This window comes from Gopherus evgoodei, chromosome 6 (assembly GCF_007399415.2).
Source record: "Gopherus evgoodei ecotype Sinaloan lineage chromosome 6, rGopEvg1_v1.p, whole genome shotgun sequence".
Lineage (NCBI taxonomy): Eukaryota > Metazoa > Chordata > Testudines > Testudinidae > Gopherus > Gopherus evgoodei.
Genome location: NC_044327.1, coordinates 103,193,225 through 103,210,576, shown reverse-complemented (window position 1 = coordinate 103,210,576; position 17,352 = coordinate 103,193,225). Strand labels below are relative to the sequence as shown.

General features: G+C 40.3%; 1 protein-coding gene across 2 annotated transcripts in view; it reads left to right on the top strand.

Moving 5' to 3' along the window:
* Positions 1-17,352, top strand: part of ITGA1 (integrin subunit alpha 1) — a 128,518-nt gene that overhangs the window by 43,504 nt on the left and 67,662 nt on the right. For both annotated transcript variants that reach the window (XR_004000857.1, XM_030565945.1), the window contains exons 2-7: positions 364-484; positions 3,861-3,970; positions 5,032-5,120; positions 5,215-5,329; positions 7,139-7,266; positions 16,182-16,330. Coding sequence is in view for 1 of the 2 variants with exons in the window: in XM_030565945.1 (XP_030421805.1) it covers positions 364-484; positions 3,861-3,970; positions 5,032-5,120; positions 5,215-5,329; positions 7,139-7,266; positions 16,182-16,330 (712 nt within the window). In the remaining variant the exon portion in view is untranslated. The remainder of the gene's footprint in view (positions 1-363; positions 485-3,860; positions 3,971-5,031; positions 5,121-5,214; positions 5,330-7,138; positions 7,267-16,181; positions 16,331-17,352) is intronic.

Genomic DNA, 17,352 nt, shown 5'->3' with positions numbered 1-17,352 from the left:
GCAGGTACAGCCACTATTGCCCAGCACTCTATCACAAGGAACAAGCCAGACTCTAATTGCAATAAGCCATTCAATTCAGCTATTGCTGAAACAGAATCCTCATATATTTTTGTTTAAAAATTAATGATTAATTTTTACAAAGGAAAATTATGAAATTAATATTAACCAAGATTAAAACTTAATTTAGTTGCTTAATATTTATTTCTGCTGTAAAAAATGCCATTTTGAGCAGAATGGCTGCCTCCAACAGCAACCTCAGTAAAATCACTTTTAATCAAAATCACAATGGTCACTTTACTCATGGTCTTGATTGTATACATAGTTACATAATATTGCATGTTACACTGAATTTTTTTTTAACAGCTCTGCTTCACCTCTGTGCATCTTTCAATGTTGATGTCAAAAATGCAATGACGTTCAATGGCTCTGTGGAGGACATGTTTGGGTACACAGTTCAACAGTATGAAAATGAGGAAGGAAAATGGTGAGTTTGTTTTTCTAAATAGCATAATATCCTAATTGTAAACTATTTAATAACAGGAATAGCACACATTGGAACTGTATTCTGTTCCATAATTTCAGTAAGTAAGGGCTTCTTTAGTCATGGTAAATATTTCCTTGCTTTGTACAGTTGTCCTTAATGAGTTCTGTCAGTGATTGTCTCCATTGGTTATGCCAACCTGCAGGAAAACTTTTGGATCAAAATATCAAATAATACAATACCCTTTTATTTGGGCTAAAAATGTCTTCTTTGATATTATATTGCTGTTTGGTGTTTTGGACCCTCTGCTCATTGCTGCTACATTCTGAAATAAAAGGTTTATTCAGCCAGATTTGTTGCTGTCTTTGCTTCTTCAGAATGATGCCATGCTAGATGTTCCACTGAGATGGCAATGCTATGAGAAAGCTCAAATCTGAGAGGGGACCATCTCCTCTGCACTGAGAGTGGAATTCAGAATAAGAGTATCCCTGTCCCATTACTTGTCCAGTGGAGAGGGAGTTAATCCTCTCAGCAGCTGCACGTTTGAGAATTATTCCTGTTCCCACACTGGTCACTGGTTGGGTAGAGGATTGAATTGGGGGTCGAATGACCCAAGAATTGGGAATACTGAAGCATAGCTCTGTAGCATTCACCATTCTGTGTAGGTTTCCCTATTTTTGAAATGGGTTTCTGCAGCAGTCTAATATTTCTGCTGAACAAGAGAGGAAAACAGCCGAGGACAATCTACAGGTTTGAGGCCCATCTGGCTATATATATATTTTGCTAGATCAGGCCATCAGTATGTAGTGCTTTCACTAATCTTACGTGCAAATGTAACAACATAGCCACAGGTTGTTGATGACGCCATGTACAATATTACTGTCTCACACTCGCTATTACAGAATCACTAGAAAGTACTGAAAATAATGAAATTGCAGATGCCACTTTTAAAATACTACTTCATGATTTTCTGGCTTGTGGGTTCTTTAAATATACATTAAGGTAAATGCCAGGCCTATGCAGTCCTTCCTTGACCTGGACTTTAGGATACCCTACACATCCCAGAAATAGGGATTTTGCTAAGTCAACTCCTTGGAGATGTAACAGGCTCTTTCAAAATTAGAAAATACAAACCACAGATGATAAACTTCCAGTGGCTAAAAGAAGACATAAGCCCAAAACAACCCCCTGGATTCAAACATCCCCAAAGTTCAAATTCAGAGACAGACATAGGTGCTGGAACTAGACATAGGTGCTGCCACATGCACTGGCTTGACGTGGTTTCCATCATATTCAGGGTTTACAGTTTGGTTCAATGCCTCTCAGCACCTCCACTATACAAATTGTTGCAGCACCACTGGAGACAGATGTTCAATTCATTGCTAGTTCAAAGTAGGTGTGTTGAGAGGCTGTATGTCTTTAAGCATTTAAATAGTCCGTGGTATGGCATCAGCATGTTATACAGAACAGGAGATCCATACACTGCTTAAAACTAGATTCACAAGGTTTTATGATAATATAAAAGTGTGGAAACTGCAGAGTTACTGCAGAGTTAAAGATGTTTAGCACTCTGAGTCTCCTGTAAATCTATCTTTGTGTCAGGAAACCAAAGAATCACCTGCAGAAACCCTAATTCAACAAGACAGCCTTTCTTCAAACCATTTATTGAAGTGCTTATAGTTCCTATTTCAGGGTATATTAAACAAAAATTAATGAGAAAAGAAGAATTCTGGGCAGGATCCTGCTGGGTTGTGATCACCACCTGTGAGATGTCAAGCATCCTCAACTTTATCACCTCATAGTTTCTGCTTCTGAAGAAGATTGGTTGTAGAAAATACATGTAATGTGGCATATGAAGAAATAGCGTGAAGGAAAATATCACCCTCATCCAATATGTACTCAGAGCATTTATTTTGCAAGAAAAGTTATTAGTTAAAACAATCTGCGCAGATCCCATTGAGTCATGCCAACTTTTGTTTGCTTTAGGGATAATGTACTGGAACTGCACTTGTAAATTGCTGTGAACATATCCTCTGTGCCAAATTTTCTGTTGGTTTTTTTTGTTTTGTTTGTTTATTTGGGGGGGAGGCTTTTTTAATCCATACACTAGCTTTTACCTATTATAGTTCATATAGCTTATCCCAAGCTGCTGAGCTCTTTCTTATGGTTAAAGGTAGATGTCTCAAGATCAGAAAAGTGATTTCTGAAAACTATACCACAGTAATTTTATTGTCCAGAAATATGCACCTCTAATTTTGTTTGAGGTCCCTAGTCAGTGTATGAAGTTTATGAAGATAAAACTGCTGATAAAACTATTTAAGCAGTCTCTTCATCTCTGGAGATCAGAAGCTCTCATTTTCACTAAAGACTCCTATTGTGGATCTAAGGGTGAATATTTAATTCCAAATGCTTATAAGATATAGGATGTGAAAGGTTACAAAACTATAAATCCAGAGTTTATGATTATATCAAACTCTGAAAAAGCCCAACAGTTTGTAAGAATCCTAAAAATGTTAGATTTAACCCACAATCTCTACATAGCCATTATTTGATATGAATACTGAAAGGGAAGACCCATATCTTTTACGCTATTTCTTTAAATTACTTAAGGCCAAATTCTTCCCTTGGAAGCCTGTAAATATCTATCATTCCATAGACCAGGGATCAGCAACCTTTAGCATGAGGGCCATCAGGGAAATGGGCTGACAGGCCAGAACGGTTTGTTTACCTGCAACTTCCGCAGGTTCGGCTGATCGCAGTCCCCGCCACTTCCTGCAGCCCCCATTGGCCTAGAACGGTGAACCGCGGCCAGTGGGAGCTGCAGTTGGCCAAATCTGTGGACACTGCAGGTAAACAAACCATCCCAGCCCACCAGCGCATTTCCCTGACAAGCCATGTGCCAAAGGTTGCCGATCCTTGCTGTAGACCATTCATAAATTGTAATTTAAGCTAAAATGTAAAAAAAAAAAAAAAAAAAAAAAAGAGGAGGAGAGAGAAGATGTTTTAAAAAAGACAAATGGAGATACTTGTTCAAATCTTTTGTCCCCCAAAATGTCCTTGTTTTCCTTTGGCGTTATATTTTCCTCCACACATCCATGAACACATACACTCACACACCTCTTTCCTTTTCTGTGTTTCTCTAAAGGAGCAGAAGATAACATGGTTATGTTTCTTTGTCTCTGAACTAAAAATATGATACCATTTTTTCCAGCTGTCTCTCCACCCTGCTCACTTGTGCAGAGCTTGCTGCAGATGGGCTTCCCAATAAGTTTTATAAAGGTGCATTATACTCAATACTGACTTTCATGTCCACTAATGGAACAAAAGGAAGAAATGTATGCTTTGAGGAGAAAATGCATGTAACTTATTTCATTTTCAGGGTACTTATTGGTTCTCCATTAGTTGGCCAACCCAAGAAGAGAACAGGAGATGTCTACAAATGCCCTGTAGGGAAAGGCAAATCACCTTGCACAAAACTGAACCTACCAGGTATGAAATAAAATAGGGGTGGCAGAGGACTATCCTTATCCTGTATGTGGAGCTCCCATAGAGGTGACATCTTAGCAAGTTGATGGCTAAATTTTTGTATTACAATTGTTTACAAAAAAAGATAGCTAAATTTGTGTAGCTAAATGCTTACATTCTGGGGGATAAAATAACTCATGATAATGAAATAGGAAGTCTTTCAGATCAAGTTGCATATTTGAATATTAATAACAATAGTATTCTGAAGTCTCTTTAGTGCACTATGTCTGCATGAAATATCTTGGTGATTTCAGTCCATTTGATGGTGAACCATGGCTATGTTACATAAATACCAGTGCAACTGGCACTAATTGACTCTGTCTGGCAGTCCCTACAGAGAGACCAAGGGCCAAATTGTCATGGATTAGCTTTTCAGTATCTGATCCAAACCCCACTGAAGCCAATGAGAGTCTTTCCAATTACTTCAATGAACTTTAGATGAGATTATCACTGGCTAGAAGCGGTCTCACCAGAATAGGGATGAAACAATTAATATGTCAAGTAGAGTAAACCTGGATTGCCGCCATAACTGTGGCTGGCATTGGGAGATCCTTGATATAGACAGGAAAAGAGTTACTGTAAAGCTGAGTTTTACCAGATTTATTATTTAGTTTTAATCTTCACTGAAACCACTTGCATATCAGTGATTTATTTCGATGTAAAAATCTATAACTTATATAACAGCAGACTTCAATACAAGATGTAATGTTTATTTGTTATAACTGGCAGAATTGTGTGAACAGTAATCTCCTGCTTTCATCGCTCTGCTATTTCTACGTTCTTTTGTGGTTCAGGAAAACTACTTGAGACAGTGACCCAGACAAAATTCTGGGATGAAAGCCAGTATTTGCATTTTTACTTGTTCATTATACTCCAAATCACTGTTCCAGAGGGAGGAGGAGTGCTAAAATACTTGATAGAACCAAAAACAAGCTGTGTTTTATGTTTAGAAGCTTTATACTAGCGGACATATAATTTAACATCTTTTCCATTTCAAAATACTTAACATTTTGATCTATTTATAGCTGACACTTCAGTTCCTAATGTTGTGGAAGTAAAAGAGAACATGACTCTTGGAACAACTTTAGTGACTAACCCAAAAGGAGGCTTTCTGGTAAGAAAATAAATACATTCCTAAGTTTGACAGGGAATTATACATATCCCAAAAGCTTCATTATCTAACTTTTAACGCTTTCTATTTCTTAAAGGCTTGTGGGCCACTCTACGCTTACCAATGTGGACATTTGCATTACACAACTGGCATCTGTTCTAACGTCAGTTCCACATTTGAAGTTGTAAATGCCATTGCACCATCTGTACAAGGTATGCATACCACAGTAATGTTCTCATGTGTTTGAAAGCATGAAGCACTGAACAAGACAAATGTCTACACACAGGCATACCAAAAAGCATAAAATATTTTTCCAAGCTACCAGCATTACCAAGTTAAGTAAATGTTTTCATTGTCAGTATATAAGCTAACTTCTTGCTACTTTTGGAATAAATATGCAGTGTAAACAATCTCTAGAATGCTATGTAATGTCCAAACATAATTGCTAAAAATAGTCCTGATGCTTTTCCTTATGATCAGAAGAGTTTATTTAAATAATGAAAGCAAGTTACTGAGACATCTAACAAGCCCAGTCTGGTAAGATGTATATTAAGGGCTTGTCTACATCAGAAAGTTGCAGCGCTGGTGAGGGAGTTACAGCGCTGCAACTTAGGAGGTGTACACATCTGCAGGGCACCACCAGCGCTGCAACTCCCTGTTTGCAGCGCTGGCCGTACTCCCGTTTTGTCTCGGGTGTAGAGGATCCAGCGCTGGTGATCCAGCGCTGGTAATCAAGTATAGACACTTACCAGCGCTTTTCTTGACCTCCGTGGAATAAGCAGGTATCCCAGCATACCTGAGGAAGCCTCTGGTAATCAAGCAGGTCTCCTTCCCCGGCTTGCTCTCGCGTTCCCTGAACCCCGAGCAAGCAGGTCTCCTTCCCTGAGGTTTGCTGGGTGGTTCCGGGAACGCGAGAGCAAACCGCGGCGAAGCTGGTCTCCTTTCCCGGTTTGCTCTCTCGTTCCCCGAACCCCCGAGCAAGCAGGTCTCCTTCCCTGCGGTTTGCAGGGTGGTTCGGGGAACGCGAGAGCAAACAGGGGCGAAGCTGGTCTCCTTTCCCGGTTTGCTCTCTCGTTCCCCGAACCCCCGAGCAAGCAGGTCTCCTTCCCTGCGGTTTGCAGGGCGGTTCGGGGAACGCGAGAGCAAACCGCGGCGAAGCTGGTCTCCTTTCCCGGTTTGCTCTCGCGTTCCCCGAACCCCCGAGCAAGCAGGTCTCCTTCCCTGCGGTTTGCAGGGGGGTTCGGGGAACGTGAGAGCAAACCGCGGCGAAGCTGGTCTCCTTTCCCGGTTTGCTCTCTCGTTCCCCGAACCCCCGAGCAAGCAGGTCTCCTTCCCTGCGGTTTGCAGGGTGGTTCGGGGAACGTGAGAGCAAACCGCGGCAAAGCTGGTCTCCTTTCCCGGTTTGCTCTCTCGTTCCCCGAACCCCCGAGCAAGCAGGTCTCCTTCCCTGCGGTTTGCAGGGGGGTTCGGGGAACGCGAGAGCAAACCGCGGCGAAGCTGGTCTCCTTTCCCGGTTTGCTCTCGCGTTCCCCGAACCCCCCTTGAAGCCGCCCAACAGCGCTGCAGTGTGGCCACATCTAACACCACTTGCAGCGCTGGTTGCTGTAAGTGTGGCCACTCTGCAGCGCTGGCCCTATACAGCTGTACTAATACAGCTGTAACAACCAGCGCTGCAAAATTTTAGATGTAGACATGGCCTTAGAATATGTTTAAATGGAAGAACTAGAGTAGGAAAGTAGGAAATTGGAAAATTAAGGGTTTACCTTAATAAGGATCCCAATCCTGTAAACAAACACATGCTTAACTTTTTGTATGCAATGTTCTACTAATGTTAATGGGACTATTCACACATGTAAAATTCTGGGGCTAAAATGACAAGGCAAATATTGCTGAACACCAGTTTGTTTTAGACCTGTATTTTTAAAAGTCAGGCTTAAATGTGATGTCTACAGTTATTGGTGCAATGATTATGTATTTGACACTTGTTTGTGACAATTCTCATCTGGCAATTTATGTTGCAGAATGTAAGACCCAACTGGATATTGTCATAGTTCTTGATGGTTCTAACAGTATTTACCCATGGGAGAGTGTCACAGAATTTTTAAACCGTCTTCTGAAACAAATGGACATAGGTCCTCAGCAAACACAGGTAAAGTGATGCTGAAGTATTATTCTTGTTTGCAGAAAAATATGGTTTACAGAAAATAAAGTTAGAGGAGAGTCCATGCAGAATAAAGTGAGTTTATTACAATGAGGAGTCAAATTCAAATAATTATTTTATCCTCACTTTGTCAGATTTGCCACGAAGAAAAAGTTACTTCCTGCTCAGACCCACAGCTTCTTGGAAATACTGTTCAAACAATACCTCTATTACAGGGTGAGGCAGGCGAGCAGCAACCACAGGAGAATGGCTACTGCCTCATGCCCTCCGGCCTTCACATACAGGTAGAATAAGGGTATGAGAGACAATCAACTCTCTCCTCCCCTCTATTCCCCAATCTTAGCCAATGGCAGCAGGAAAACAGCCTCTGCCCTCTTTCCCATCAAGGCACCATCTCCATGTGTATTCTGGGTACAGGGAGAGCCAAGCCTGTCCTGCTCTTCCTTCCTCTTCTCAGGATACCAGAAGTTGTCTTTCCTCTGCCATCAGATCAACATCCCCACTACTGAGCTACAAGGAAGGCTGTGAGAGCATGGGAAATTTTAATTCCAGATTACTAAATTGCCCATCAGAGAGGCCATGACCAGTTGAGATCCCACCCCTCCCCTCTCACTGGGGAGACCCTGATAGTCTGGGACTTCCCCCCACCCCCTCCCAGCCTCTCCACTCTCCTAGAGAGACCAGTACCACCAGGATTTCTCCCTGCTTCCTCTCCCCTCCCACTGAAGAGACTGGGACCAGCTGGGACCTCTCCCCTCACTTCCCACTGGAGAGACTCTGACTGGTCAGGACTTCTCCTCCACCTCTCCCTAGAGTGGCCAGGATCTCTCCTCCTTTTCTCTCGCTGCCTGTGGCCAAGGAGTGTAGCTGGGGCCCCCCTGCCCCTCTTATCTCTATTTTAAACAGGGTAGGCCTTATTTTAGTCTCACTCACACTGCTTTAAATTCTATTTGATTGGATTTGTACAACTGTCTCCATCACTATAATTTCTGAGCACTTTGAAATCCATGGAGTTACAATGATTTCAAGCCAGTGTTCCACAAGTGAAAGGAGAATTGGGTCCCTGCTGTACACTGTGGTTTAGAACGAATTTATAATATGGCTTTGGCTATTCATTTTACAAAACCATGTTCTGATTGTCTGCTTGGGGCTTTTTGGTTTATCTCCTCCATGAAAAAATGGTCATCACAGTTATGGCTAGATGTGTTTCATCTTCTCATTATAACTAAGAAAGAAATTGAGTAAAAGGGGAAGGAAAGAAAAAGTCCTCCATTCTCTATTTTAGAATGATATTTTAAAGCAATAGCTAAAACATTCAGGTACAAAGAGCCAAAGTTTGCTATATATGTTTTTCCCACAAGAACTTCCTCCTTCCCCTCTTTTTCCCTAACTGAGTAGAGTGCTCAGCACAGTTTCTCAGGCAACTGGCCTGCTTTTAAGTTGTACTTGTACATCAGACATGTAATGTATGTTTCCCTCTTCAGCATCAGATGTAAGAGTTCAGCTCAAAAGTAGCCCAGCTGCCTCAGTTCAAAGCAGCCCAATTGTCTTGGTCATGGCTGATGAGAACAGAAGCTGAAATGAAGGAGAAATGTGGCATTCTCCTTTGAAGTTTGGCCACTTGAGAAGCAATCATGAGAGGCGGTGCCCAAAACTCAAATTGAAAGGTGACATTGCTATTGCTGGTCATGCGATCAGCAGAGCTGCTCAAGTGGCTGGGCCAAGTATGGTTGCTTTTTCTGAATGGTGGGGAGAGAACTGAAGGAATAGGGGGAGGAGAGAAGGGGGGAAAGGGTCATGGAGAAAATAGGATGAGAAAGAGAAACAGGAAGAAAGAAACAATTAAAATGTGGAATGGGATGAGAAGCTGCAAAGCAAAGAGATAGTTAAAATGGGGATCATGAATGAAGGAAAAAAGCATTACTGCCTTTTTCATACAAGTTCTTTTTTTCTCTCCTGTCTGAACTATTTCCTATGGCACAAGCCTATGCCGAACAGAAAAAAAAAGTTTCATTAAAACTTTGGAGCCATATTACAATGATTTTAAAAGACTTTCAGGCCTATTTTATTACTGCGTTAATTCACAGTTTGGGGAATATAGGCAAGTGATTTGTGCCTCATGATGCCCCCCCCCCAGGCTGAATCAATGGACTAATAAAACATGCCCCATGGTATCTTAATGATCACATTTATTTCCAAAGGACAGAAAGGGCATTATATTTATAAAAATTATTGTGGCATTAAGAAGCTTTTGTAAGAAGGGAAGATTTAGTGATGCTTAAAGATCATTGTGTTTGACTCGTTAGGGGCAAGATAGACCAAATAAAATGGCATAGAATAAATCAGACTTTGTCATTTCTGAGGAAAGTTCAGCTGGTTCTATATACTTAAAAATGGACCATCTGGTTTTGCTTTTCACGCTTTTTCAGTTTTTAATCTCATCTCAAATAAGTTGGCTAAAACCAATTATTTTCTTTCTCTCCCTCCTCCACATCCCAGTGAGGAATGTCCTGGCATTTCATTGCTTTAAATTTTACTGTTTGTTTTTTTAGGAATACAATTGTTTCCATGTATATTTATTAGGACAGCTAACTTACATACTTCCAACAAGGGAATGTATTTATTAATAGAAGGAACAATAATATATATTGCCTCAAAAAAGTTTTATCTTAAAATAGAATGGTCAGAACATAGAACTTTTCCTTGAATAGTCTCACAGCACTTTTGCACAGGAACTTGGGACAATTACAGAACCATTCCCTCATGGAAAATAAAAGTGTGGAATGTAAGGGAAGAGGGCAAAGACATATTCAATAAGTCATGAGTCAAAAAACATGTTCAATAAGCTGTGGTCAGTAAAGCTAGAAAGAAAAATGTTAGTTTTTCTCTGGCAACACAGAAATACTGGCCCCTAACTAATAGGATCCTAGTTCACATATGTAAACCAAGCAAATCAAGACTCATATTACAAGTGAGATCGGGATTAGTAGTCTGATGAGGTATGGGAGTTTGGACAGGATCATGATCCCACTAAGGCAAGGTTACATCAGTCAGCTGTGTGCCCAATATAAAGGCCCCCAAAAGCCCAACCTTCCATTCCTATTACAATAGAGATGTATGTCTCATTTTAAAAGGTGAAACTGATTCTGTCACTTTGCCAAAGACTGTAACAATTTTATTGAAAAACAGTAAATTATCCCTGCCAGAGATGATGTATCCTTGACACCTTGGACTAGATTGTACCAGATGACCGTTTTTTTCAAAAATTCTCCCAGGACAGGATTCCTCTGAACTCCCAAAAGGTCATCACATCTTCCTCCTTCATATTTTTACAAGCTGAATGCTGTGCTATACTATCAACACACACAGTGTGATTTTCAGAAACAAAGTATAAACAGTTTCAGCAAATGCTCTTAGTATACATTTCTCAAGAGGTGTTGTTTCATTCCATAGTTATGGGCATGATTTTCTTTAAAAAGGGAAAACAAATGAATAAATTCCTTAGTCTGTTGCCCCTCTTCTCTGCAAAAGCAAGCACATACACATACATGGGACATTCCTGGGGTGGGGTGATATATGTGGCAGCCAGCTTCCTTTCAGCTTCCCTGATCCCGAGAGCAGCCAGGGGCCAATATGCTTGAATGCTGTGATCTTATTTGTGCAGGTAGTAATGGTCTCCTGGGAATCATTCCATCAGTCTAGGTTTGCTGGAGTGCAGCTTGCTCTGCCTATACTAATTCATGGCCCCAGCATGCTCTTGGCCTATCCCCTGCACTAGAAGGACCAAGAGCAGATGGCATGGAGCTGACTAGACCAGCTTTTTGCCACTCAGGGATTCCTTAAAACACAAGGGAATCCACAGCTGATTGCTGAAACAAGCCTCTGTCCCCTTTGTGCTGCTAAAGCAATGAAAATACAACCAAGCAGGGAACAGGGATGTGACTTTTTGAGTTTATCACAGGTGAGACAGGTAAAGTTTTGAGAGCCTCTTGTTAAAATATTCACAGTACCTGAAATTATTTTATGTGCAAGAGCCAGATCATGATTGAATAGCACTAATTTCCATGTACCAATTTATTGGCTGCTACTACATGAAATCAAAGATAAGAGGGATGAAGCTCCATCATGGGTTTAATGGTTTTAAATCTACACTATGAGTTCAGGTCAAATTTAGCAGTGTTAGATTGATTTAACCCTGCACTCATCCACACGACAAAGCCAGCATAGCGAACTCAGCAGCACAGGTGACCATGCAGTCCCCCCAGAATATTTCTACGCTCCTTGTATCATCTCCATCCCTGAGGTTATTGCAGATTAGAAGTTGAAAAAAACACACTCGCAATGACATGTTTTCCAAGCTCATGCGCTGATAGGACACAGCGTAATGCATGGAGGCATTCAGTGGCAGAGGCCAGGAAAGAATTGCTGTGTTTGCTTAATGCCAAAAGCACCATGCCTCGCTAGTGATCCTGACTGAGCCAGGACACTGTGTCACATGCACTCCACACTGTGTCAGCCTTGGGCGGGGGCATGACCGCTTTGTGAGCAGAAAGACCGTAGATATAGACATTGCATTAGGTAGCTTCTGTAGCTAGAGAATACATTCCAGTGCATTTGGAAAGTCTGTGGCAAAAAAAGAGAAGCCCGCAGCGTAGTGGTTATAACTTATCATGTTCACCTAACACACAAAAGCTCCGTATATAACCACGTTCACCTAACATGGAAAACGTCCCTGGTTCAAAACCAGGTGGAAACAGGTCACTGTTCCTTTTTCTGACTCCCCTCCTGTATTTTTAGTCTTAGAACAGACCGCACTGTGAAATTTTACTTTGAATTATATCAATTATGAGTTAAATAATATGGAAGCTTTCTCTAAATTATAGTCCTGGATTCCTTACCCTTTCAGCTGCTCTGATAAATTAACATTTTTGTTAGGGGCAGGGGAAATTTTTCATGAAGTTTTTTATAGGGACTAAATGCTATTTAGGACTCTGAAATAATCTTAATGTGGCCCATAGACTGCAACCTTCATTCTGGATTTGTCATTCCACAAGTTGAACTGCTCCCTACTACTGTCCAGCTTCATGAGCCATGGGAGCAAGGGGCAGGCTGGGGTAGGTGCAACTGCATGGTAATGCCGGCTGGGAGAGCAGCCTGAGACAGAAGCCTCCAGCTGGCATGATATTTCAGGTAGGACTGAATCGCCATTAGATGAAACTTAAAGAAGAGAGTGACCTGGATTCAATCCCATTGGGTCCTCTAAGAGGAGGATAACCATGTCTGTCCAGGCACCCCGATCAACCTTGTCATGGTATATTTCCCCAGTCTGAACCTTAGAGTCCAAAAAATTGGGTACCAGCATGAATTCCTCTAAGCTTAATTACCTGCTTAGATCTGATACGCTGCCACCAACCAGGAATTCCAGTGCCTGGTACACTCTGGTCACCCCAAAACCTTGCCCGGGGACCCCCAAGACCCAGACCCTCTGGATCTTAACACAAGGAAAGTAAACCCTTTCCCTCACCGTTGCCTCTCCCAGGCTTCCCCTCCCTGGGTTACCCTGGAAAGATAGACAGATTCAAGCTCCGGGAATCTAAACAAAGGGATTCCCCCTTTTCCCCCTCCCTTCTTTCTCCCTGTCTCCCACCACTTTCCCAGTAAGTACAGACTCAATTCTCTTGAGCCTCAACACGGGGAAAAAATCAAACAGGTCTTAAAAAGCAAAACTTTTAATAAAAAGAAAGAAAAAAAGTAAAAGTTGTCTCTGTAATTTAGATGGTAAAAGTTACAGGGTCTTTCAGCTTATAGACACTAGAGAGAAGCCTCCCCCCAGCAAAATACAATTTAAAATACTTCCAGAAAACTACACATTTGCAAATACAGAAAACAATCAAAAGACTATAACTGCCTTTCCTACTTAATACTCACTATTCTGAATATATAAGAGACTATAGCAGGGAGATTGGCAAGAAACCTGGTTGCACGTCTAGTCCCTTTCAGGACCCAGAGAGAACAAATCAAAACTCAAAAAACACAAACAAAGGCTTCCCTCCACCGAAATTTGAAAGTATCTTGTTTTCTGATTGGTCCTCTGGTCAGGTGTTTTTGGTTCCCTGTTTGTTAACCCTTTACAGGTAAAAGAGACATTAACCCTTAACTATCTGTTTATGACAGACCTTGCTGAGGTCTGCCAGCTGAGCATGGCTGAGTGGGACCCCGGCAGGCAGGAGCTAGTGGACAGAGCCCTAGACCAGCCCCACTCAGCCCACTCCTGCTGGGGGTTCCGATCATCCAGGCAGGCAGCAGGCTGAGCAGGTCCAGAGGACGGAACCCTGGAAAAAAGCATGAAACAATTGTCTGCTGTTGCTTTAATGGAAGGAGGGAGGGAAGGAGGCCTGACGACATGTACCCAAAACCACCCACGACAATGTCCCATCAGGCATTGGGAGGTTAACCCATAATTCCAATGGGCAGCAGAGATTGCGGGAACCGTGGGATAGCTACCCACAGTGCACCACTCTGTAAGTCAATGCTAGCCACGGTAATGAGGACGCACTCCACTGACTTAATGCACTTAGTGTGGACATACGCAATAGAATGTATAAAATCAAATTCTAAAAAATCGACCTAATTTCGTAGTGTAGACATACCCTAGGAAAAAGAAATCACTGAAAGCCAACTTCCTTTGACTGGGCACATTTCTTCTTCAACTGCGGTTAAAACACATGCCACAAAATTCGGTGCACTGGAGACAAGGGGTTCAGAATTTAATCTTTGACAAGGGATACAGTTTTAGCCTCACGTCTCCTAAATGCCATGTGTGCCTCAGTAAATGCCATGTGTGCCTCAGTCTCTTGTGAATCCACAGGGACACACAGCCCCAGGATATTCCTCATTATGGGATTAGAAGGGCACATTTTTAGAGGCAATTTTAAAAGGGTGCAACTTATCTTAATGGGGTGAACTTATGTATATTCTTCCTTTAGAAAAAGCAAGCAAATCTGAGATGCAGTAGTTAAAGATGATGTTAGGATTTTCTGTTTTTGTCATATCCCTTTATAATCATACCCCTTTATAATCATACCCCTAGCAGGACCATGGGGTTAATGAGACTATTACAGTGTCAGTGTTTATTTTATCACAGTATAGGATATTTATCCCATACTAGCATCATCAGTCTGAATGCTAGTAAACAAAAACTTTTCAGAAGCTGAGGAAAATGTTATAAAATTGTCTCAGAAACACATCTATAAAGCAAGTCTAAAACACACACCAAGCCACCTATAAAGTAATATGACTGTATAAACATTATAGAGGTCTTATTGATCCTCAATACCTAAATGTTACAGCGCTTTTAATAATAGATGGATGAAATATAAATGTCACATAATAGTGCATTACCCTAAATAACACCAATAAATCGTAAAGCTTAACATAAAATTGAAATATGCTAATGGAATATTGTGTGGATTTTTCCCAGAAAAACAGTCAAGAACCTACCAAAACATTAAAAGAGACTGAGATGAATGAGGGAAATTAATTAATATTTAGGAATACTGCTTATCTTTTTTTTATTCTACATTCTGTTTTTGCAGTGTGTTCCCTCAGGCATTTGCAGATTGGCTGTAATTCAGTGTGTCAAGTCACACAGACTTGTCCAGCTGAGGTCTTCCTGGGTTTCCCTTCTTTCCAGTAGCCACCATTTTATTCAAGGTTTCAGAGTAGCAACCCCCTCTGGCACATGTCAATCATAAAGAAACTATTGGTTTGGTTTACCTCCTGCTGGGAGAATGGCCTGAGCCTGGACTACCCTCCCTGCTGTCCCTTAAATCAGAAAGCAAAGATCACTGTGATTTTCATCTCCTACTGGGGCCTGGAAACATCAGTGATACTTCTAATTTTAGTATAGATATTATATTGGATATAACTGAAATGTATTTTAAAATGTATTGGATGTGAAATATGTCCTCTTACTCCATAGGCAGTTGTGAAAGTGCACCTGAAGCTAGACAATTGTTTTTTAAACAAAACTGGTGAGAGGGAGACTCTCTGTAATGTGGTAATTAAGACACTGGCCTGGCTCTGGATTCAAACCAAAGTTTTTCTATTTCACTTCAGACTTGAATCTGGGTCTCTGAACACCTGGGCAAATGGCCTAACCACCAGGCTATTAGCTATACTGGGGTGGGTCTTGCTCCTACTACCCCCTCCTCCCCTTTTGTGAAAGATTCTAAAACCAAATTTTGAAACCTCAGTATGTTTTATGAAACACAATAGTTGTTTTCCAACCAGATCTACTCACACGCAAACTATGTATTTATCTTAGGAGAAATTCATGCCAGGACTAAAGCTGAATGAAATTTTTTGGATGAATTTTTTTTTGCAGAAAAAAGGATCTTCAGATCAACCTAAACATCTCATGAATATGCATTAAATTCACTGAATTGTTTTGGCTGAAACAAAAAAAAATCTGAAAAAGTCTAAATGTTTTGTTTTGACATTTTCTAAATGAAATGTTTCAAATTTTTTATTCAAAATTATTCTCTAAAAAAGATTCAATTTTATTTGTAAAAAAAGGTTTTAAAACATCAAAAATGTAAATCAAATGTTTAATTTGGAGTTGGATGAAACATTTCATTAGGCCTGAATAATTATTTTTCCTTTTTTGTTTTATTGGAAATTTTGAAAATTTTTCATTTTGAGTTGACCTGAAATGAATTTTTTTCCTGATTTTTTTTGTCTGCCAAACAGTTACTCACACAGATCTACCCAGGGCTTGTGTTGTGCATACCCATTGCCCTGGCCTTCAGCACAGACATGTATTTAACCCATTGAGAGAGACTGATGATCACAAACATGTTCATTATTGAGGGATTTTTTTTAACCAAATTTGTTTGTTTCAGGTTGGAATTGTTCAATATGGGCAAGAAGTAGTCCATGAATTTAATCTCAATACTTACATGACAACAGATGATGTACTGATTGCAGCCAAGGCGATAAAGCAAAGAGGTGGAGCACAAACTATGACAGCCCTTGGAATAGATACAGCAAGGTAAGTGCATACCATTTGATAAAGTAAGGATAAGTTATGGTGGAGATGAATACAATCAGATGTGTTTGTAGATTTGGTTTGTACAGAATTTGATTTTGCAAAATTTTGCAAAATTTTCAAAATCCAGGGTAGTTTGCATCTGGGTTCCATTGTATTTGAACTAGCAAAGTTTTAGAAGGAGGGATGGACAAAAAGTCCTGATTTTGTCCTGCCTTTACAACAGTTCTCCTGCAGTCCCTCACAACTGCAGCCATCTCTTGGGTAGAGGGGAGCAGTGAACCAGCACAGAGAAGATCCACTGAACAACCCCCTAATCTTAAGCAAAGTGCGGAGGGATCTTTCATAACCATGCAGAACGGGTTAATTTGTTTTTTAAAGTCTTGTCTAAAATACCTCCATACAGTAAATTACAGGGTTAATTGTAGTGTTAATTTAACTTTCTCAAAAGGACATAGGGATGAATTGAATCTACCAGGATTTGAACCTGCAATTTCCAAGGAGTCTAGAAGTTTCACATCTGAAGTATATACTTTATAGTGCTGAAAATTTACCTTTGTATCTATAGTAAAATAAGTGTTCAAAGTTCCTTTTATGCATCTCCCCTTTTTCCATTCATCTGCTCATTAGCTGGCTGCTTTGGGTTTTGCCTAATTTTGGAAGGACGGAAAGATGGAGAAATTTCATATTTATTAGAATGCGTTTGTTCTGTTTACTTCTGGTATGATGATCATTTCTAGCTTTTTCTCTATTTAGGCTTAATACTAAAGCTATATGAATAATGGAGTTTTTTAGTAGTAGATTTAATTTAAATGAGTAAATTTAGAGTAGAACCAAAAACAATTTTTGTTCAGTAAATAGGAAATTTTAAAAAAATAATTTTGACAAAATGAAAATATTTTGTTTTGATGCTGACCATTTTTAAAGGTTTTTGAATTTTTAAAATAAAATTAAAAGTAATTTAGAAACAAAAATGCATTTGAAACTGAAAAATTAAAACATTTCATTTCAAAAATGTCAAAACG